General features: G+C 38.0%; 1 protein-coding gene across 2 annotated transcripts in view; it reads right to left on the bottom strand.

The window, feature by feature from the left end:
* Hmga2 (high mobility group AT-hook 2) overlaps positions 1–24924 on the bottom strand; it is a 132833-nt gene that overhangs the window by 106720 nt on the left and 1189 nt on the right. For both annotated transcript variants that reach the window (XM_023716310.1, XM_004632136.2), the window contains 2 exons: positions 22456–22542; positions 11857–11907 (listed from right to left, as the gene is read on the bottom strand). In XM_023716310.1, the coding sequence (XP_023572078.1) occupies positions 11857–11907; positions 22456–22542 (138 nt within the window). The remainder of the gene's footprint in view (positions 1–11856; positions 11908–22455; positions 22543–24924) is intronic.

The following is a 24924-nucleotide window of genomic DNA, read 5'->3' as shown; positions in this document are numbered from 1 at the left end:
AGAGACAGAGACAGACACAGACACAGAGACAGAGAGACAGGAAAAAGAAAAAGATGAGAGAAAAGGAAAGAAAAGACAGAGTGGACAGGACAAGTAAGGAAAGAAAAAGGGATGAGAGAAAAAGGACTGGGAACGTAGGTCAACGTGAGGCCTCTGAGTTCAATCTCTGGTACCACCCACCCCACCAAATCCCACGGGTTTTAATAATAATGATTCAAGACACAATATTTTGATCATTCATCAGGATTTGGATACTCTAACTAAAACTGCAAGGGAGGTATTACTAGCTCAGACAGTGGCCTGAGGTTACTGCAGGACAGGGCCCAGACTCAAATCCAGGTAGATCTATTAGGACCCAAACAGAACATGTACACTTTACACTATTCCAAGTAGGAATATTTATTTGGAGAGGAGTATAGCAGATGTTCTTTGTCACAATTAAGGATAAGAGGCAATGGACTGAGAACCATATAAGGGGAAATTTAGGCTGAATGTCTGAATACATTTCTGTCACAGGAAATAAAATAAACGTACACATCACCATCAGGGTACTCATGAAATCTCCTTTCTAGGTGCCTCCCCTGCCCATTCACATAAAAGTATTTTTCTCCCAAAGATAATTCCAAGAAATTAGTATTAACAATTTTATGTATTTAAATATTTGAGTCAAAAACTAAGCCACAAAAAAACACCTAAAATTTTGCATAAGTTGAAAAGGTTGTGGTTACCTTAGAGATAAAAATGAGACTTCTCAGAAAGAAGTCTAAAAGTTTACTATAATGTGTTTTCTTTAGAGAATAACAAACAGAAATTCTGAATGCATGTTACATTATAACAATCCCAGGCATAAGACTTAATTTAGAGAAAACATTTTCAGTTACCAAAGAATTCTTCATGAATGTGTACATTCAAGCCCTCTTGCACCAAAGTACTTATAAACACTGAGTATCTTATTAATGCAGTAATGTAATAAACTCTCTAGTTTTGATAGTTTGTTCTCGTGTTAGCTTTTAAAGATTTCAGCTGATCTCCACTAAAATTTGTCATTGAGCAGCCAAACATATTAATTATTAGAGAAAGTCACTATTTTATTGTTAATAAAATAGGGGATTTTGAATGGCTTTATGTAGTTCACCAACTGTCTAAGCAGAATCAGAATCATAAGATTCTAAATTGGACTAATTCACTGGATAAAACTTATTACCCACCCCCAAAACAGTGAGCCACCACTGGAAGAACATTGGTAAAGAAAGAAGAGGGGACCCATCATTGTCTTGGCTTGACAGTCTGGAAATGAGCATGCCCAAAACGGTGATTTCCAGCAGCGTGTTGTTATATTCAACCACTGCCATGGAAAGACCCATGAGGAGGTGTGTGGGGTTGGGACTTAGGTGATGTTGAGCCCAGATGTGGAAAACTGCGAATCCAAAGGTAAGAAAGGAGCAGTCAGGGTTTAATCACACTGTACTTACTTCTAAAAAAAGAAGTTTAAAATGTAGTAAGAGCACAAGCGAAGGACAGTATCACTGATGCTGGCACTGTCACATGTAGCCAGGGTCTTCCCAGTGTTACAGCGTCTAGCCTCTCAGAAGAAAGGACTACCATAGGGACTGTGGGACCGTCCGTTCCAACCGCATCCCAGATCTGAGAGTCAACAGAAGCCCCAGCCTGCAAATGTGCCACTCCATTTTAAGGAACTCTGAAGTTGGACTGTCTGAGAATAATGACTGTAAAGGGAATACAGAAACTGAAACCCGCTAATAAGAAAATTATACACCAGGATCAGCTTTGGGCACAAACTGGGTGGTATGTGTCTTTTCTAACATCAGAATCATTTGGACAGGGGATCAAAAACACTGCAAATAGACCCATGGTAGTGGTACACACCTGTAATCCCAGCACTTGAGAGGCTGAGGCAGGAGGATTGCCAAGAGTTCAAGGCCAACCTGGGCTACAGAGTGAACAAGTTCAGCCTGAACTACACAGGGAGACCCTGCCTCAAAACAAAACAACCTCAAACAAACAAAAACCAAAACACAGCAAGACGAAAGAAGCTTTCTAACATTATTAGCAACTAAAATCTCAGCAACCACATCTCTCCACATCATTCATTTCTCACCTCTCTGGGCTTTGGAACCTCTAATCACGAGGTCCTTCCTCATGACTGAAAATACCTGAGCCTTGTGGATACTCGGTAAACCTGCACTCCTCCTGTTGGTAATGTTAGTGCTTAAGAGTCCTGAGTTATGCAGCACAGCTTACTGTGACATTCTGACCATAAAGTACTTATTTCTGTGGTGACATAAGCCTAGTATAAGTTTCCCCCTTTCCCCCCAAAAAATCCATAATTTTTTAGGGCTTTGGAACACCCACCATCTACATGGGTCACTTAAGAGTGCTTCAAAATGCCGTGGGAAGAAGTGACGGAAACAAACAGCATTATTAGCTGATTTTCTTCTCTTCTTTATTTTCACAACAGAGTAAGAAAATGAAACACAATAGATCATTAAAATTAGTTTTGGTAAAAAAATAAAAAATAAAAGAGAGAGAGAAACTACTTCAGAAAATTATTTTGTGGGGGCTGGTGAGATGGCTCAGTGGTCTAAAGCACCTACTTAGAACAAGCTTAGTAAAGCACAGGGACCACGGTTCAATCCCCCAGCACCACATGCCAGCCAGCCCCACCCCCTGGTGGGCTGAGCTGGCCACACACACACACACACACACACACACACACACACATAAATAAATAAAAAAAATTTAAAAAAAAAAATTATTTTGTGAAGTCCAACTAACAAAGCACTCTTCTGTTTTGCTGATGATCCAAAGCTTTTACAAAAATTCTTTTAAAGTACGGCACTACAGTCTGTTTTGGAAAGCAGAGGGTGATTTCCACAAGTGAGGGAATGGAAATCTTAATATAGGGAAAGCCTTCAGTATTTATTGGGTCCGGGCAAGAGAGAGCCACAGGACGCAGCAGCTGCAATTTAAAGTTCCTGTCCACACTGCTTGGGTGCCTGTGGGTTATACTTCTTTTAACTAGAACAGATTCATGACACAGAATTGTGAGAGTCATTTTAGCACATCGCTACATGCATGTACTACGTTTTGGTTTTTTTCATCCCCAGTACTGCCCTCTCCTTTTCCTCCCCCTTCCCTATCTCTGAAGGTCTACCTTCTAGTTTCCTGTCATCTCTCCTTCATTTCTTATTTTAAATTTTTATTTTGAGGTTGTTTTTACATGAGCAATTGTGAGCTATTTCACTTTCTTAGACTGGCTCATTTTGGTTAACATGATGGTCTTCAGTTCCACGCATTTTTCCGCAAAAGACATGATTTCATTCTTATTTATGACTGAGTAATACTCCGTTCAACTTGTACTTATAACGCTATGGTAGGCTCTTTGAAATTACAGATTAGCAGGCTAAGAAAAGTCAAAGAATTCAATCTGAATCCATATTTACTGTGAGAAAACAAAAATTCAAAGACCATGTTTTCCATCCACTAAAGGAAAACTGGATTCTATTCACTAAACACTTATTAAGCACCAAATTGGGGCCTTGAACTATACTAACATCAACAACCGTGATATATGACATAGTTTGCCATGTGCCCAGGAAAGTTTTTGGTGGCTTCTCCTTTAATTATTCAAAACAATCCTGAGATGAAAACTGTGACTGTCCTGTGTCTTGCAAAGGGAAAACTGTGCTGTGGACATTGACCAATTTGCTTTAATTAAGTTGATACCTGAACCCAGGCAGTCTGAGCTCTTAATCACTCTGCTGAATACCCTCTGATATTCTCCATGCCAAGGGTAAGAAGATAAACACGATATGCTTTCTACCCTCACAGAGCTCATTTGTAAAGAAAGGGGCTAGTACTATTCAGAACTATTAAAGTATGTAATTAAACTCCCTTAAGAACCAATGACTTAGAAATTATCCAATATACACAGGTCGTGTCTATATCATAAATGTAAGTTCAAGAAAAATGTATCCATACAACAATTGTATTTACATGAACAAAAAGAAAAAATAAGACCAACATGGGTCAAGGAGTGGTTCAGTAGAATTATTTTGGTCTTTGTATGCCCTTTCCTCCTTCTTTCCAAAGCTCATATTGCTCATGATTTACCACCAACTTTTTAAGCCCATCTTAACTAGATAAAGTTTGACTTATTATTTTAACAAGTCAAACCCATATACTTTGATCTTAGCCTCAGTATTTACTCTGGTGACAATAAGAAAGTGTAATGCCTGCTCCACACTGTACCACCGATTTATACATTGTGCACATGCAGGTAGAGCAAGGTATAGAGTGTTACTAGGATTTGGAAAGCAAAAAACTTCTAGGGATGCAGAATGAAATTCCAAAGATCAAAACACTTGAAAAGTATACTTCAAGGGGCCGGGGAGATAGCTCAGTAGAATAAGCACTTGCCTGGCAAGCACAAGGGCCTGAGTTCAATCTCCGGTTCCGAAAAAAAAAAAAAAAAAAAAAAAAGTGCATTTCAATGCAGTCTTAAAACAGCCAAAGCACAGTACAGTAACTCTGTAGGCGTCTGATTCCCTTTTCAGTTCCCTAGACAGACCCCCACCTATTTTGTTGGTCTTTTACATCTTCAAGATCTAGCACAGGCTTGACCCATCATATTGCCAGAGACTTAAGCAAAACTCTTAGAGGAACTAAAATATCCCAGAATGCAAGGGCCTCACACTTGGAGCCCTGGGGTTCACATGGTCCAGGCAGGCAAAAGACAAGCAGTAGGTAAGTAAACAAAAAAGCATTTGAGCCATTGCTATGCCGGTGCCATCTTAGTGCCCAGTCTCCATGGAGGTGGCATGCCTTTTCTGGGTGAAGGTGGTAACAACTACAGTACGAAATAACATGAGATTCCCTGGGTCTTATAGTTAGGGTTAACTGTATTTTTGTTTCATAAAATGTACTATTCCATGCCTAAGAAATGAAAATATTTCAACTCTGGCTTTATGATCTTTTACCACTCACATGAGACCCCATGGGGGTAAGGCAATCCCTCTTTACCTGAATTTAAGGAACCAGCATTCCACAAACTGAGTCTTAGTGTAACAAGCTTAGGGCAGTTCTTCTGAATTAGAATATGTACAAAAGCCCTCAGTCTTTGGTTTACTATCACAGTCTGAGAACTGCTCTAATTTGCAAAATCATATTAATAAAAAGAATGAATAAATAATGTGTGAAAAGCAAACTTCAGAGTACAGTCATGCATGCCCAAGGGTAGAGTTTGCACCGGAGCACATCATCAGATAATCTGAAAACTATGTCCGAGATTAGTCCCAACTCCTCACCAAACCTTTCACCAGAAGCGAGCCCCTGTTCTGGCCCTGCCCCCCACCTGGTAGGTCCCTAAAGAGAGGCCACTCAGCTAAAGGGCAGAGAGATGGAGAGGCAGGGAAAACAAAGCAAGCAAGGAGGCAAGAGACTCCATCATCTAAAAATGCAATAATCGAGACCCTTGGATGACAGCTGGTTGTAGCGATGAAGAATTTTGTGTTTTACAGCTCTTAAATGTTTGACATCCATTAGTGATGGCCAGAATATTGCTGGTAGGCTCTTAAGTATGAATGCACTTAGCAACTGAAGTAGGGGGAGTAGGCCTGATTTGGTCCTTTCAGACTGAAAGAGCTGTGAAACACTTCTGTCAAATATTGAAGAGTTTAGAGTCAATAATTCCTTGTTTTTTAAAAAAAGTCTTGTATGGATTTCTTTTGGGGGGTATTGGGGATTGAACTCAGAACCTTGTGCTTGCCAAGCACTTATGCCACTGAGCTATCTCCCCAGCCCCTAAAAAAATCTTGAAAACAGACTCCACCCTTAAAAATAGAACACAAATATTATTTCAATATATGGGATACTATAATTTTACCTATTTATCTAGTAAAAATAAGAGGCATATTAATTTCATGTATATATAGCACAAGGTTCCCCATTTACAGTTAATATATATGGAATATATATATATATGTACATATACACATATATGTCTATGGAAATACATGCTGAAATTAGTCTTATATACATTTATTTTCACATAAAACAGTCACTGAATTCCATAACATCTTTAACTTTCTTAAATTGAAATTAAGATAACTGTTTCGGCCAGAATTCTATTGATTTGACATACTGCATAGAGAAATAGGATGTTATCCAAACTATTTGTCTAGAATTTGCCACTGTACTACAAGTGAGAGAAAACCAGTAGTTTAATAAGATCACCAGGCTATTGTGACCCTGCAGCCACCCCCCCCCCAGGAATGGTGACACTGCACCGTGTCACTGTCTTTCTAGTCCTGAATGGTTAAATCTAGTAGCATTTGTCATATGAACCAGATGACAAAGTAAGACAGTCATTCTCTTCTTAAAATTTATTTAACAGGTTAAGAGTAATACTTTGATATTAAAGCAGAGATTAATCTTGAATGAAAATATTAATAATTAAATCTACCTTTGTTCCCGAGTACCACTGATTAATACTTTGTGGTTAATCTTGCAATTTTAAAATCACACTAGGAAAAAAAAATCACACTAGGGGATCAGGGTTTAGCTCAGTGGCATAGCGCCTGCCTGGCAAGCATGAGGTCCTGAGTTCCATTCCTAGTATCAAAAGAAAAAAAAAAAAGAGTAAATAGTTATGCTAGTAAATTTTGCTGTAAGTTACTGAAATAAAACAAGACCTCACAGTGTTCGGGTTTGAAATGCACACCATTTTATCATGAAATATTGCAAAAAAAGAGATACAATTGTTTCAGAAAATATTACCTGCCAATTATGAATGCATTTGATGCACCCAAAATCTTGTTTTAGTTACTGGGTGTATATTAAAAAATCTACATGCTTTAAAGAAGGCATCCCTTATTTCTTAAAACATGTTCTTTTCCGGGTTTGATGTTATATTAGTCCTTTCTTCCTCTGACTCCATTGCAGCTACAATCACTGTGTGTAGCTTGCCTTATTGGGTATCTTTTTCTTAAGTATTGAAGTTATATTTCCGTTCAAACAAGCAAATTTAAGTTACAAATAACTAAAGTTTTTTTAAGTAACAATCATCTGAAGAGGAAAGAGTAATGGAAATTAAAAAAAGAACAAAGGCTTTAACTTTAAGTTTTCCAGGTTCTTCAACACGTTAATGTTTGAAATCTTTAGAAGACAATCAGAGTTTCAAACTGTGTAGGTATAGTAGATTTTATTTTGATTGGGTTCCTCGAACTTCATACTCAAATCGCCACTTTAATTTCCAGACTGGCCGTTACTTGTGTAGAACCCTCGTGTGCATTTTCCTTCTATTGTTTAATTCCCTTCCCCATATAACTATTCAGAAGACAAAACAGGTACAAATTAGCTCTTGTTCTTACTTACTATTGTTTAATTTATTCTTGTGGTAGTGGGTGTTGGACCTTCGGCCTCTGCACCAATTTGCACTCCCAAACTTCTTTCATTTCAAATTTTTATTTTGAAACAAGGCCTCATTAAGTCACAAATATCCCAGACTGGGCTCAAATTGTTACCCTCTTGTCTCAGCCTCCCTCAGTGCTGAGATTGCATACGTGCATTACCATACTCAGCCTTAGTGATTGATCTCTTGTTAACTGATCCTTGTTCCTTTTCTTCCAAAAGCATTGGTAGCTTCACTAAGGAACAACTGGCTGGAAATTGCATGAATGAAAAAGACATCCTTATTACCTCCTTGTGTTCCTGAAGTTTAGCTTTACTTTCTAAAAATTTTGAAAAGTGTTCCTTTTTTTTCAATGTTGGATATGGAAGCCAAGGATTCATGCAAGCCCTGTAAGCCCTTGCCACTGAGCTACATCTTGAGCTGTTTTTATTTTTTATTTTGTGATATAGTTTCACTAAGTTGCCCAGGCTGGGCTTTTTTTTTTTTAATACACTTGTTTTAGTCTCCCAAGTAGTGAGGAGTATAGTCATGTACCACCAGACCTGGTTCCAAATATTTTCTATCAGTTAAGTAGTTTTGTGATGAGCTTATTTCCTAGTCAAAAATTATGACGTGAAAATATTGCATAAGTACAATCAGCCCAGGTACTGACAGACGAAATTCTACAGAACTTCTGAGAACCAGCATATGTCTCTATGTACATTCTGAGCCAGACAACCAAAAGGTTACTTTTCAAATCTCTACTAGGAAAAATACTTACAACTTGCAAAGTTAATTTCCACTTATACAAATTAGCTTCCATGTACTTCAATATCATAAGCAACTCTTCTGAGGTCAGAGGGGATCAGAGCGCATCCAGGGCAGTATGGCTGTAGATATAAGCAATTCTTAAACTTGGTAATGCTGATACCATGAAGACAGAATGATATCACCAAGGGAACTTGGTTGCTTTGGTGTCATTTCACTCCCGGTGTGACACCCAGTTGTTGTTCATGAGAGCTTAGGCTACAGTGCTATCAAGCCTTTTGCATGCATTTTCTTGTTTAAGCCTCACAAGAACTTTATGGATAAGGTACTTTTTACAGATGAGAAGACCAGACTTTAAAAAGATCACCTAGTTTGCACAAGAGCCCACAGCTAACCAAATAGCTAGACAGAACTTGAACCAAAACTATCTGAATCTAGATCCTGAACTCCCAAGTAAAAACAAGAATAGGCTACAGTGTACGCCAAAGGGAAACATACACCACTACTTCTCTCTTCTTTCTTTTCTTCTCACCTTTTACACTCACACATACCTAAAGTGAAAAATGCACACTGTCTCATCAAAAGAAAAGATATCTAATCTAATTCAAACTGGTGGGGGGGGGGAAAAGAAAGTAAACCACAGAAGTGCTCCTAAAAGAATCTAGAAATATGCTCTCTGGGTCCCTGGGATAACCAGTGCTCCATTCCCTCCAGAAGCAAAGCAGGTCCAAGTTTCTCTCCTACACCTACATATTTTTAGTTAATCAACTTTTGATTAAACTCTCAACTACTGATCCCAATTGTATTAGATGAGAGGATTACAGTGTATATTTTTCCATGTCTGTTACATGAATCTGGAAGATTTATTGGACATAATTTTTTAAAAACAAAAGAACTTTAAAACAAAACAACCATAAGAATTAAAAGAACATTTTGCTTCTGAGCCATATACCCAGTAAATCCAGTCAGTTCAAATATATCTCCAATTCAAGGAAATCAGTGAATGACACTGTTGGAAAGAACTGAACTTACTATAAAATAAAAGCTCATTTCCTACGGAAAAATGCAATGATTTATTTCTTAAGTACAAGCTTTCCAGCAAAGAATGTCATTGAATTGAATGCCTTACTCTGACTGGCTGCATATTCTACCATCAGAAGATATACAAGCAGAGAGGAAACACGTTGTCTAGAGAAAATATACAATTTCCTTTTATTTCCTCTTCTAAGTAGAACAACTCTTCTTTGGGGACCAAATCGGGAGCTTGTAACAATTCACAACCCAAAATTTTCCATTCTCCACAGCTAGTAAAACTTACAAAATAAGGGTATCAGTAGTAGGGTAGGCTGTAATTAATTCGCTGGACAGCTGTGGAGGCAGAGAAAGTTTCTGAGAAGAACAGTGACACGACTATGACCTCTAAAAGTTAACTGGAGAACATTGTAAGATAGCTCAAAGGAAGAAGAAATGAAAGTCAGAGTTAAGAAGTTCCACTTGATGGAAGTATTTGGCTCGTTAACTTGCACTGTATTTACTTACACTTTATTTTATTCGATTTTAGCCACATTAATTCTATGGCTTCAGATACCCTATACATTGTCTATTGTCTATTATATTGCCTATTAGATCACACAGGTCCTTTCTTATTGATAAGCTCAATAGGATGGAATGCCTTTTCAGAGTTCTGACATAAAACAGCAGACCTACATGTAATATGTTCCTTATTACTGACTTGGTCAATGGTGTGGTCCTCAGAGTACGATGGAAGCAGCACCACTTGATTTTTGAGAATAAGCCAAAAGAAGGCCTTGTAGTTTTTCTCCTGCGTTACCAGAACACTCTCTAGTAGCTCTGAGTGCAGATTAGATGATTAGACGGCTGACTGCTCCCTGAGGTAGGCAAGGTGGAGATGCCATGTAGGTACAACCAGGGTACACTACCTGATAATGCTCAGACTTCCAGCCAATCAGAGGACCGGACCCATAACTGAGGAGGCCTCTAAATTCTAGACCCCATGTATGAGAGTCTACCCCAGATACCTGAGTCCTACCAGCTGAGGTCACAACCATCCCGCAGCAGACCCAAGTCTTTCTGCTGTGCCTTGTCCATATCCTTGACCCAAAGACTACAAAAGCATAATGAAATAGTTTTTTTTTTTTTTAACATTACTGAATTTTGGGGAAGTTGATTAACAGCAATTGGAACCATATGTATAGCGAAAGAACCCATACCTGGAATATGACACTTAGCTCTTGGTGACATATTTCAAAAGACTGAAAAACAAACGTGCTTACAAAAGGATCACAAGCATATTTCTTCATGATGGGGAAAAAAATAAAAGGATTGGAGGTAATCAAACCAGAAAAAAGGCCAAAAAATTTGTATTAATTGTCCCCAAACCTTTGAAAGGCTTCCATGAGTGAATGTGAAGCATGCTAGGCTATACCTTAAAGACAGGACAGAGACAGTGGGCAGAAGTTCCAGGGACACAGATGGAAGATTTTGTCCTGAGCTTTGCAGGAAGGAGGAGGCAGGCTCAAGGGACGGTGAGTACTCTAACCCTTAAGGTAATTAGGTAAGCTGGATGCTCGCCACGTGGTGGATAGGTACGGAGAGAACTGATTTACTGAGTACAAGGCTGAATGAAATGCCTTTTACTTTAAGATTACCCTCTAACACTGAGATGTTTTTAATCTTAAAGTTATCCCTACCTCCTTGCACTAAGAAATTTAACTCAACACATGTGGAGCAGAGAAAAGAATATAAGACGAATAAATTAAATGAAAATCAATACCGAAGTATAAATAGAACGTGATGCAGGATTTGAGAAGAGAAAGGAATGGCAAACTAACAGGAAAATATAATCTAGGGTAGCAGGAAACAAACAAACAAAAAAAAAGTGGAGCAGGAAGAACAAACCAGGGAGGAAGGAAAAAGGAAAAGTGACGAATTCATCACATACAATACCAGGTACAGAGGATGCCTTTGCCCTTCCTGATACGGTTTTACTTAATTTTAAGACTTTGCTTCTCTGTCAAGGAAAAGACACCAGCAGAACACGTGTACTGTGGTGACAAAGGAGAGGCGTCAAGGGCACGTGGAGCCGTCCCTACCGTCAGTATGCAAGAAACGATGGCCATGCAAGCAGCGAAAACTAGAAATTAAAACCCTGTTTCCTAACAAAGCCAGTGTTACAGAGAAAACACAAACCACCTATAAAATCATGTGTCTAAAACATGGCCTTGGAGGAAGCCAAAGTAAAAGAAAATTTTAAAACAATGGGGAAAAAAAGGAAGAAAAAAATGTTAAAAAGTTATATGATCTGAATTTTATTGTTGTTTGTAACCAATTTCCAAGATTTCATAATACCTTAGCACTAGGTACTCAGCCCATAGAACCAGTCATCCCATTGTCATTCCAGGTGAACGAAGAGTGGAGACTCCTCTGACATCACCTTCAGGAAAGCAAAGCATTCAGGGGAGAGTCCTTGAGCCTAATGGTAAGCAGTAATAACCTTTCACTTACTTGTTAACCTTTTCAAAGGTTGATCAAAGCAAAAGTTAGTAATTTATGTAATCCATGAAATAAGACTTTATTTTTCATAGTTTTATTTTTTTGGAAACAGGATTTTTTTTTTTTTTTTTACTGAAAGAACAAAAATCATGACTTTCACTCACCCATTTTCTAGGTCTGCCTCTTGGCCGTTTTTCTCCAGTGGCTTCTGCTTTCTGCAAAATGAGAAAAGGAAGTTACATAGTTTCTGACCTGACATTACTTATAAATGCTATGACAATGGATATGTTTCAGGTGAGAATGTTCTGGATTGCAGATCCGGTATCTAGATGCCTTTAACAACCTCTTTCTCCTTTAAGGTCTGCCACTTTCTGCAGTTCTTTTAGTAAACTTTATTTTTCATTTCATGAGGTAGAGGCATTTATGCAGCCCCACAGCATAAGACTCCCCTGCTGTGACCTATTGTGAAATACACGAAACTGTTTTTGTCAAATTGATCTTCTTTTATCTCTGTTCATAATAAAAGAAATAGTCCCATAGTCCATAATTATGGAAATCAACATTTTTACAAAATAAATGAATAAAAATTTTAATGTCATAACTAAACTTGTAAAAATTACTGCAGATGTAGTGATTTAAATTTACCGTGCATTTCTACCTATACTGCTGGTAAAAAGTGAGTCTAAATGTGAAAAAGAACGCATAAGCCTTCTAATTCAAAATAATAAATATCTGCCTCCACTGACATGGTTAGTTTCCTGTTCCTTGCCCAAAGCAATCACCTGTTGATCAGTTCACTTAAGCACAGAAAAAAGGCTGACAGACGTCATCAGTGTTTGTTCCTGAGATCAAAACTATGGCTGCCTTAAAAGTGATTAATTAATAATTTATATTAACAATAATTTCACACTCAACAAAACAGGACACAAATGTATTCCCACATACCTAGGGCATTTGTTTAATTGCTTTACCTCACAGATTTTTCTGGCATTAATTACCTTTTTCTTTCTGAATCAAACTTTTAACATTATTTATAAAATAACTACTAGCCTTTTCCCCATTTGTCATCTCCATTCCAAGTACATCAGTATGCCAACTCTCTCTCTCTCTCTCTCTCTCTCTCTCTCTCTCTCTCCCTCTCCCCCCCTCTTCTTCCCTCCCTCCCTCTCTCCCTTTCATAGCTACCTTCTCTAACAACATATGTTTATACTTTTCAGAATAAAGAAAACAGCACATGCCGTTCTGGGTACAAGAATCATCATCCCAAGGCTCTTTTAACTCAAAAATATAGGTAACCTAAGCCAGGATAACTTGTTCTGAATTTTACTTTTGTTAGCTAGATTAACAGCCAGAGTATAACTATTTAGTTATGCTAAAATGAGACGTAAATGATGAATCTACACTGCAAAATGAAGCTTCCCTCTTTCTGTTAAATCTAACACAAATACATGTACATAAGTGACAGACAGACACGTAGATAGATGGATCTCTAGCAATACTATCTAGCAGACCCATGAATTAACCCAAACTCTCAATTGTAATGTTAGCTTACATTTGAGCATTTAAAATAGCCCAGGCACTGGGTTAAATCAGTCGCGTGAATCTTTACAGCAGCTCTATAAAGTTGGTATTATTTCTCTTATTTTATAGAATAAGCAATTGATAGGTTATGCAAATGACTTGTCCGAGGCTAAGCCAGCAAGTGGCAGACCTGAAGCCTGATCCCAACTTGAGCCGAGCTCACAGACTGTGCTCCTAAATGTTCAACAGTGCCATCGCCCCTTAGCACAGAAGCATGCAATACAGAGAAAATATTTTGAAACAAACTGTCATTTTATCGGTTAATGTTCCAGAACTGAAGGAAATCTGGGAACCTTAAGGAGCTCTCTTAAGTCTGGGGTCTCTGAATTGTTGTTCATTACTTTTGAATGGATCCACGAAGGGATCATTTATTATCAGGGTAGCATCACATAACCTTCAGTCAGAAGGAGCATGAATTAAATTAAGCGAAAGCCAGGAGTGCCTAGTAAGCCACAATTCCTTCTAACGGTATTTTCTCATGACAGCGAGGTCTCCTGAGAGGAACAGATTCTACTTTAGAAAGTTTACTTCAAGTTCCTTCTCTGCCATTTTAGCTTTATGACTTTGGGCAAGTCCCTGAAAGCCTAATTTGATTTTATCTCTAAAATGGAGATATCACATAGATATCCTTCTATGAGGAGACATCAAGGTACTGGGACGTGCCTGCCATCAATGAGGAGTTCATAAACATTCTCTCATTCCTCACATGATGCAATCCTCAGGGCTAGAGAGATAGCTCAGAGGCATAACTGCCTACCTGGCAAGCGAAAAGACCCAAGTTCGATTCCAGGCCCCTTATGCCAGGCAGTCTTGGCCTCAGATGTGGGTACCCACTGTGCGGCCCAGGAACCAGGTGTGGTTGTGCATGCCTGTAATTCCAGCACTTGAGAGGCTGAGCCAGGAGGATCTCTGTGAGTTAGAGACTAGCCCAGGGGCTACAAAAGTGAGCACAAGGCCAGCCCAAACTGCATAGTGAGTCCCTGTCTCAAAAAAAAGAACCCTTGGGGCCAGGGAGATGGCTCAGTGGAATAAGCGCTTCCCTGGCAAGCTCAAGGGCCTGAGTTCAATCCCCGGTTCAACAAAAAAAAAAAAAAAAAAAAAAAAGAACCCTTAAGAGGAACGTTTTCCCTTAGGTTAGTCCAACCTCACAGACAACTCAGGCAAAAGCAAATATTCCATTATGTCTGTCACCTATAGAGAAAAGTCTTTCACGAACTCTCTGGCTTCTGCATGGTGAGCTATGAGAGTACAAAATTCTCTACCAGAGACACAACCTCTGATTTAATCTTTGGGAGTTACTGGAAGATTGCACGGCTTACCCAAGAGTAAGGTACACAAACATGGAAGGTAGAAATCCTTTTTAGTGAATGGAAATGGGAATAGGAAGTGGGGTTGGGGGAGGTGGCAGTTGGTCGTAAAGCTGACACTGTCCCATCAGGCTTTTCTGCCCGGTTGCTATGTTTCCGAACCATGATGTGATCTGGGTGTATCTGAAATCTATCGAGAGTTTTTTTTTTTTTTTTTTTAAAGGCTTCTCTGTATTTCAAAGTCAGAGAAAACAGATCCCTCAAAGAGAAAGAAAGACCTGCAAGTACGATGACTTTTAAATGAGCATCTCATTTACAAAAAGTCTATTGAGAAATAAAATTCGTACCATTAACTAAGGGGCAAAATATCATGATTATCACTCAGACTTGTCAAAAGTGAACCTGCTCCTGGGTTGTGCGGGCCAGAGTTACATGTAAACCGAAACCCTCTTCTGAGACTACATCTAGGAGAAACACATTAGCTGTGCTGGGTGGCGTCGATCTGGGAGGTTTGCAATTGTTCTTTAAAACCCACATCATTTAACCACTCTAATCAAACTCCACAAAGGCTGCTAAACAAGTTAGGATCTTGGTTTGCAAACCAGCAGAGGTTTGGTATTTTTGTCTATTGGGAAACACTGGCTTTAATGTTTTTCCTGTGTTTAGTGTCTTTCAGGTATTATTTTTCAAAGATAAAGCATTCAGGAGGCTTGTTTTGTCTTAATGTCAAATATGCAATATTGTAGGAATGTATATTTAGGATTTTTTTTTTTCCTGAATAGAGTTTGGATCTGTACTAAAAAAAAAACTCATGTAAAAGTGACACACATCTGCTTATACAGAGGGGAAAGGAGAGACATAGGAAATAAAATTTCAGAGTTACCACTACTATTCATAACTATCTTTCCAAAAATGTTATTTCTCCCTTATATTATGCATTCTTTTTTAAAATTTAAATTTAAACTATATACTTAATTTTAAATATATTTACAAGCAAGCTCCTGAGAACAAGGAGGAATGTTAAACTGGAAATGTATTTATTCCATTCAGAAGTTGTAGTACACTAGGTTCTTAAATATACTCCACAATTTTTGAAAAATTAAGAAAACAATTCATCTAGGAAATATCTCTTTTGAAATTGAAAACAGTGCTTAGTTACATATCTATAGAGGGTAGGAAAGGCAAGAGAGAAGCCCTAGTGTTCATATTATTTGTGTTGTATTTTTCTCTGATCAAAATTTCAGAACTTAGGGCCGGCCAAATAGCTCAGAGGATTAAATAAAGCGCCTGCAAGCAGGCGCAGGGACCAGAGGTTCAATCCCCAGACCTGCCAATTGAGACTGGATGTGGTGGGGCCTGCCTGTAATCCCAGCTCTTGGGAGGCTGTAAACAGGCAGATTACTATGAGTCCGATCTAGTAGTGAGACCCTGAACACCCTGTAGACCCTTCCCTAAAAAAAAAATCTTAAAAAAATTTCAGAACTTGGTAAAATTTTATAAATCATTTCTTATAGCTTTCTCATTTGGAATACAAGGAAACTTCTATGGACTGCTATAATCCAAAAACTCAAATAACTATGGTTTAAGAGGTGCTCTAAAAGTTTCTCAAGCTCAACTTGCAATCTGTACCCACATCACACATTATAGAAATCAGGTAACAAATATTTTATGAAATATTTGACAGTACATAATAGCAGAAATGGGATAAGCTTTAGAATAAGAGTTAAAGCCAAACACACATGTCACCATTTAATTGAGTTGAACACTAGACATCTCAGTTTATAACACTGAAACCCACTTTACTCATTTCTGTAATAAGGATCACAATAACTAACACACGGATTAATATACGTGTATATTTATATGGACTGCCTGACAGCTATGGCATTTGTTAGGTACTCAAATGTAATCTCTTGTATCCTACTTTAAAATGCTACCATTAAAAAAATGCCTACCAATTCTGGAAGTTTCCCCAGTGATTTCCTGAGCATAATTTTACATAAGTAGGGCAGCCATTTGCTTCCCGTTTTCTGTTTCATGGAAAACTAACCAACCTGCCTAAATTCATATATAGTAGAACCAAGATGCAATCTTAGGTCAAGGCAACAAAAGGTTTGTTTTTTAGGGAGATATTCTAATATGAAATACAATTGCTGTGACAAACTTAAAAAGCAATAGAAAGCCTTCTAAGGTAAAAGATTCCTATAAAGCTGGAGACAAATGTAGCACTTGGAAACAAAAAGAACAACTCAAGTCTAACCTTAGGGCCCAGTTCGGATAGCTATTAACCTTTTGCTATTGACATTTTAAAAAGCTTTTTTGCTATTGCTATCTCCATCTCACCTATCTCAGATCTACCTATCTCTCTATCCACTGATCCATCCATACATCTGAAAGATAAATGGTATAAGAAAGCCAGAACTCCCCCACTCCAAATCAATCAGCACATTTACACAGAAAAAAAGAACTAGAAAAAGTCTGCATGTAATTATGCTTTGTTTTGTTTTTGTTTTTTAAAGACCAAGACCTGCTTGGGCCTAAGTGTATATGGAACTGACCAGCCAAAATCTAGAAAGTTACATTTTATTTCAATTACTCTTGAAAACAATGTACACTGACATAAAAATCAACTGGACTAAACATTGAGCAAATTCTCATTTTATCTTTTTGATAGATTTCCCAGTTGTTAATTCCACCATTTTTAGCCTTGAAAAGTGGTTACAATTTGCTCTCACAATATATTTTTCAGTGAAAAATTTCATCATCTATTGTAGTTGATGCTTATGTTCCCGAAGGAAGCCCTTACTGTCAACTCTCACATCCTTATGTTTGCCCAGGCCTGTCTTCACATATACAAACACTAACTTAAAACCCAGGTCAAACTGGCATGAAAAGCTATCATTTGAAAGTTGGAGCTGATCCTCCCTCAAGTCTTCTCTTTATGTATAATGTAACCAGCTAAATCAATAGCCATGATTCAAGAGTTCACAAACATTACCTTCTGAGCAAACCGTCTCCTGCCTTATTCTAAAGAGAATGACTCCACTACTCCTCCCTATTACATCAAATTGGAAATGCTATTCAAAATTGTTCAGTGCATTAATTAGCTCAATGTAAAATCAGGCAATAGCCTAAGGTAATGTTAATTCTTCATTCCTTTTTCCTCTCTCCATTGGCAGAACATAACTGTAGATCCATAAGGGAAAACTGCAGCATCCAGGACTTTAAAAATCAGTTTTGAGCCTTACGCCTCCCTATAAAGTTCTAAAGTGAGCTCTAGAAAGTGCACAAAGTTAACAAACAGGACAAGATTCATTCAGAGATTGAACTGGCATAAGATGCTTTTTATGGCATTCATCTACTCTAAAGGGGAAAGATGTGAAATGCAATAGGATACAATCTGCTACAGTCATACTCTGTGTTAGCAAAATGATCTTTGAGACATGGAGATAAAAATGAGCCAGGTATGTAGGTCAGCCCAAATAATGAGGAGCTTTTGATGAAAGGGCCCAGGAAGACAATAATTTCCAGAGAACTGTAACCATGGGTTCTCTGACATAAGGTTACTACATAAAATAGCTCAAAGGTATTTGAATCTATAATATTTGGAATATGATCTTTGACGACTCCAAGGCATTGTCAGATGGAGTTTACTGATACACCAAGACTTTGTCTTCCTGGCAAAGTGAAACAAATAAATAAGGGAGTCAATTTAAATGTCAGTCTAAAATACTAACATACTGGAAATAATCAACTAATCAATTCAATTTGCCTGAATTCATTTTTATACTCTCACAGTGCTCTGGATCCCATCATGTAACTTACCTGGCTATGGAAACACAGAAAAATCAAACTAACTCCTACCAAGGTTGTAGAAACCATAGGATGGAATAGTACACAACTCCCAGGATCGTCTTTCTCTAACTTTCTATTGATACCTTTGGAAACAATGGTCTACTACATCGTAAATTCTGTCCTCATGCAGCTCTAAGAGAACTCTTAGAAGAAGTGATGAATTAGAACTCTTAGCTTGAAGTGATGCTTAACACCCACAGTATGTCTTCCTAAAATATCTGTGATGGATGTTAGTAATAATTTATGAAAAGTGAATCAAATTTCTAGAAATGCAAGATATCTCTATAATATACAGTCAAAATCAAGTCTTCTTTTTATAGCAAATTGAAGAAGATAATTAAATATTTACTCCAAACACATTATTTGAAGTATATACATATTTTACTTGAATGATATTTTCAGTCTGCACTTTACTTTCTAGATCTGGCCACTCCATCCAAAGTCAGAAGGAAAAATCAAACAAATCCACAAAATTATGAAGTAAGGCTACCTCACACTTAGGATCTTTCTGTACAGTCACTTTTCTCCTAATAAAATTTAACTCAACCTCAGAAAAATACTTTTAGGGGCGGGGAAGATGGCTCAGTAGAATAAGCACTTGCCTGGCAAGAGCAAGGGCCTGAGTTCAATCCCCGGTTCCACAAAAAAAAAGAAAGAAAGAAAAAAACTTTTAGAAGGATTTGAGAGAGAATTGACTTGAAACCTAAAGATGAATTTGACGTTAATTTCAACAGAAGGATTAATGACAGTTCTCTCATTATTAAAAAACAAAACATAAAGGAGGTTATAGTCTTTTCTATCTCTAAAGATGGAAAATGCAAAAATACAAAGTATTTCCATCTAGCACAATCATAAAAGAAACAAAAAACAAAAAAGAAATTAAGAGACACCTGGTAATAAGCATATCTCAAACTTAAAAACAAATGGGTTAAGTCTCTGTCAAATGATTTATTTAGGAAATCATTAACTTCCGATTTTGTTTTATGAAGATAATATAAAACTGGCTCATTGACAAAGCTAAAGCACCCAACCTTGAGTTTACAGGAAAGACTACAGAATTGTCACATAATGCTCCATCCATGGAAACGAGTTTTGAGGGAATATAAGTACTGTGAAGAATAATGGTGTCCTCTTCCATAAGAAATAACATAAAAATTGTGTTTTTATTAACTTGTTTGTTTTACATGCCATATAAATCAATTTTCTATTGAATGTGGCTAGAAATTTAAGTGATGGTTAATTTAATAGTCTTCCACTTGGTCTTACAACATTCTGCATCCATTGTCAAATTTCACACTGTTAATTTTCTAACAAGCAGTTTTGTTTTCAAATGCCCACAGCCACTAACTGAAGCCAAACACAAACTTAGCAAGAAACTTCAAGCAGCAAGGAATGTTGAACCCACAGCACCACCAGGATTCATAGTAGGATGCATCTCTTCTTATTTTGGAATTGTTTTCTCTCATATACTTACCAGTTTTTACAATATATTTTTCACTGGCTGAGTCACAGTATGCAGAAAAATACCCAGTTAATCCAGAAGATTGATAACTCTGGTCAGCCTAACAAGGTATTTTTTTCTTATAGTATGTTATGAACAGTATAAATTTTTCTAAAATGATCTGCAGTTCAAAGCTTAACATATGCTTTGTTAAAATACAATATATATTTGAAAAACAAGTATGTGTTTAATAATCATGTTTATATAATGTAATCACATACTCAATAAATAGTTTTGAAAGTGAAAATACATAGTTTATAAAAGCCATAAACAATTCATCAATGTCACTTATTAGTTTGAAAAGTATTAAATTCTGCAAATGAAATATAATTTATAAAACTGAAGAAAAATAAGTTACATTGTGAGCAAGTAAGTATATTTTTTCAGCTTTCCTTTCTTGTTAATCTCATACAATTTTATTATGGAGTTTTGTTTTATATTTTTCAGTTTTATTAAAATATATTTTGTAACAGAATTCCAGGAAATAATTGTGTTTAAGAAATGAAAAAAAAAAAAAAAAGAAATGAAAGATTTCAGATACTTCCAAAAGACTTCTGTAGGAAACAGAAACCCTATTTGTATTTTGCAAATTATACACACACACACACACACTCACACACACACACACACACACACAATACACACACAGGGAGAATTATCAGAAAAATGAATGGCCTTATATGGTCATTTCAAAATGTCTGTTACTGAAGTCAATGCAAATAAATCAAACCATACTTGAAAACAAGTCAACTTTTTGGGTTATTTTGCTTTGGGTAGTAAATTAGGCATAAGTCTCAGCTTTCCTTTTGTCTATAAAGATGCTGGTAGGGGGCAATCAAAATGAAGAGGTAATGCAAATATTTCTATCTACTTCAAGTGAGTGTAATGCAGTAAAATCTGGAAGATAACTCATTTTTTGGTGTTACATTTTAAATAATTTACTTCTGGTGACTTTAAGGATTTCTTCCTGGAGGATATTACACTAATACATTTTTCAGAGCAATTTCATCATAGCTTAAATGTTTTTTAGCTACCTACCAAGACATTTCTTTCCTAATTCTTAAGAGCAAAATTAGGGTAAATTTCATATTTATACAACATAGAATCTACTTCTTTCACAAAATTAGTTCTCTTTAGTTAATATATAAACCAGGTAAAGTGAGAAAATAGTGTACACATTAAGAATACCAGATTGTATATTGTCATTCTTAAACAAGAACATTTAGAGCTACTTTAAAGTTTAATTAAATATCACATTAAATCTAACCCCAGTGAAGCAGTTAAATTTAAATATAAGAGAAATCTCCTCCATTAACTCTATTCAAAACTATTAAAACAGATAAAACTCATTAATTACTTCCTAAATAACTTTCTATATACCACTAGTTGCTATGGTAGCTCACAACACTGAAAAACATCACAATGTAACATGGTGCCCACAATCAAAGAAAAACACACATCTAAAACATAAATCCCCAAAGATGAACACTTAGTCCTTTTCCAGGCAGGTGCTTGTGCCACTGAGTTATAGCCCCAGCCCATACAGTCCTTCTTAACATAGTGCTTTCTACATGGTATATTCCTATCTGTTGAAAGGATGTATCTGAAGTCTACTTCTGATTTTTAAAATTTTTGTTTTGAACTGCAACACAACCCTACACATAAAATACAACCTCTTTTTTTTTTTTTTTTACTTATGAAAGCCATATATAGCGACTTTTATATTCACCTTTATGTTGGTATACTTACATTTATTCTGAGATATTTCTTCTTTGCTAACTCAAATACAACCAACATGAAGTGATCTTAAACCGCAATTTAACTTTTATTAGAGAAACACTGAATATTAAGATTTACTGAGTTCTAGCCTGACCAAAACATATAGTAAATGAGTAAAAGTAGTTTTAAATTTTTTTCATTGTCTTGCAGTGGACAAGTTTTCTTGAGATTATTAACACTATATTGCAAATTTATTATAAAACAAATTTTAGCATTCAATTTAAAGTTGTAAAATTCACAAAATTCTTCTAGTATCCATGTCATTGGACTTACTTCGATTTGTCATCCACCTCAGAAAGTACTTTTAATAGGAGAACTAGGCTTACAGTAGTCATATAAATTAGCACAAAATAAATTGCAAAAACTTCACCAACAAGGAAAATTCAAGGTTCGCATTTGTTTTGAATTATTTCACACTTCATGCAAATATTAGTTGTATCTCGGTCTACCCCCACCCCACCCCCACCCCTCCTCCTCCTGCCTCATCCCTCTACCCCCAATTAAGGTTCATACTATTTGGTGTTTGTTTAAAAGTAACACTGTAAGCATCTTGATGAACATTTGATGTGCCGTGTATACTTACAAAAACAAAAACAAAAGAACATTAGCTCCTATTTAATGTTCAATGTAGAAAATGTGTCTTGGGTTACCCACCTGGGACAAATCCTTAAGTGTGGATTTGGAATGGGAAAAAATACAGGGGAGTTCCTGTAATTCCGGGTTGACTGGAGAATTCTCACCTTTTGAGCTGCTTTGGAGGGACTCTTGTTTTTGCTGCCTTTGGGTCTTCCCCTGGGTCTCTTAGGAGAGGGCTCACAGGTTGGCTCCTAATTTGGGGGGAAAAAGATGCTGTTGGGGCAAGACCATGTAAAAGAAAGTGACCCCACTCTAGCTGTTATTTTCTGCTCAAGAGAGCTGCTGGGACACATTCAGCTCCAGGGTAAATGGTGATGGCACAAAGCTGACAGAAACAGGAAATAACCGTACTTTGAATCCCAGGTTTCAAAGCAGAAACTATTTTGCATATGAAGACTAGGCTCTATGTCATACCTAAAAGAGGAGGAAAGCCTGAAAAAGGTTGCAAATTTTAGGAAGAAAACTATGTCTTTCAAGGTATAAAGTTTATAAACATGTGCATTTTACAATGTGTAGAAATTCTAAGCACGTTAGGTGACTATCACTATTATATTAGCATTTCAAACCGGAATATGAAGCTAGCATTATAGATAGTTCTACCAATTTCCCACCTTAAAGGTGTCTTTTAATGTTGGATGCATGCCTGCTTTCTAGGTTGGTTAGGATGTAATCGACACATTGAGGTAAATCTTGGAGCAATTATCCAAGTTCTTCAGCTCCAATTAACTCTGTTCCCTCTAAAATTTCCAAATAATTATGGTAAATCTAAGGTGGGAGGTTTTGCTTGAATTATCTAGATAATTGCTTCAATTCTCCACTTCCTTTCTAAGAGGCAGACATGGTCTCTAGTCAACATTTAGGTATCTTTTTATAAAAATAAACATATTTTCTTCCAAACTTTCTTTTGAGGAAACTTAGGAGGATAGGCTGGAGCAAAGGAAAAGGAGGCAAAAGTGAATGAAGAGGGAGAACTGCAAATATTGAGGAAGGAGAAATTGAAACAATCACAAGCTTCAGCAGAACTTTAAATGGCTGCTACGCCAAGCAGTAAATACCCAAGTGGTTAAGAAAATGTGATGATTAATAGCCCAGATTCTACGTTTTTACCTTGTGAATCATCTATTCATATTTCACTCAGATTCGGTGGTTAAATGAGACTAATTAAAATGCATTACAGTTCTCAAGGAAAATTCGCATCTTATTGAGAGAATCTGGGGAAGGTTCCTTCCAGGCTTCTGTGGGACACTAGCGCCAGGGAGCACACCCTGAGCAAACACATCGAAGATACATTTTTCTTTCTTTGTGAACTCTGCCTTCACTCAAAGTTAAGACCTCCAATCACCTCCAGATTCCACTGCATTTTTTTTTAAGAGAGGGTACAATTAGCACAGGGAGAGGGTGAGAAACAAGGGCTTAGGGCAGAGACTTCCTGGGAGGTGTAAAATAGGATCCAAACGTGGTAAGAAGTGTCGCTTGCGCAGAGCGGGAAAACTCAGGCCTCTAGATTGGCTTGTTTCCTTTGAGGAATTCAAAAAGGTACAGCACTCTCCCGGTTTTTCTAAATTGCACTGGCAAGCAAACATTGTTCAGCTTCCCCACCTAGCTTTCGTGTGCCTTTGGGACTCTAGATTATTTGATCTATTTGCCACGAGGGAAGCGATGTAAGGGAAAGGAACGAAAGAGAAGTTTTAAAAACCGAGGAAGTACAGTTTACTTGTTCTCAATAGTCCTGTCCCACCCAACCCTCCCCGCCTAGGCTTGGAAATTTCAGCGAACAACCCCCCCCCCCCTCCCGCCCTAGGCGCTGCGCGCAACTCTGCAAGAGCCGGCTGCACGCTTAATTGGTTGCATCCGCAGACAAAACCTTCCACTCCGCGGGGTACAAGGCGCCCCTCGATCGTCCCCTCCCAGCCCCTAGCCCGCTAGTCCTGGGAAGAACGTTTTAGTGCCTGCAGCTCTGAGGCCCAGATCCAGGAGCAAAAGGAGGACGGGGCGCCTGGCAAGGAAGTGACCCTAGCTACCGTGCACTCTCTCGGACACTGCTTCCAACGCGCCCCCGGAGGAGCGAGTTAACCCTGTCCCGAGGGGTCCTAGGTTTCCCTGCAGCTCCTTATCCAGGCAGCCGCTCCGCACTTAAAGATCCCAGAAAACACCCGGCAGCCAGGTCCTCACACGTTCTTTGTCGGAAGGTACAAACCTCGGGCCACCAAGAGCTTAGGGAGGGCGCCAAGGGGACGGCTGCGGCGCGCCAGCCTCCTCCCAGCGAGCAGCGCCGAGAGGCGGGAGAAAGAAAGCCTGTGGTCCCCGGGACTCCCAACTCTTTTAGCCCCGGCTGGCCTATGTATCCCAGTCCCCTGCGACTGCTTTCTTGATGCAGTTACAAAAGTGGTTCAGAAAGCGTTGGCAAATCCTGGTTTACGGGACCCCGGCCACCGTCAGTCACTAGGCGACACCGCGCTACTCGGCCGGCTGTGCACAATAGCGAAAGTCCGAGGGCGCGCGTCCCCCGACCCCACCTCCCGCCGGCGCGGGCAGCCGGCCGCGGCCCCCCACCTCGCGGCCCCCGGGGCTCC

The sequence above is a fragment of the Octodon degus genome, unplaced genomic scaffold (assembly GCF_000260255.1).
Source record: "Octodon degus isolate 3935 unplaced genomic scaffold, OctDeg1.0 scaffold00047, whole genome shotgun sequence".
NCBI lineage: Eukaryota > Metazoa > Chordata > Mammalia > Rodentia > Octodontidae > Octodon > Octodon degus.
Note: the sequence above shows the minus strand (reverse complement) of the source record. Positions and strands in the feature narration are given on the sequence as shown.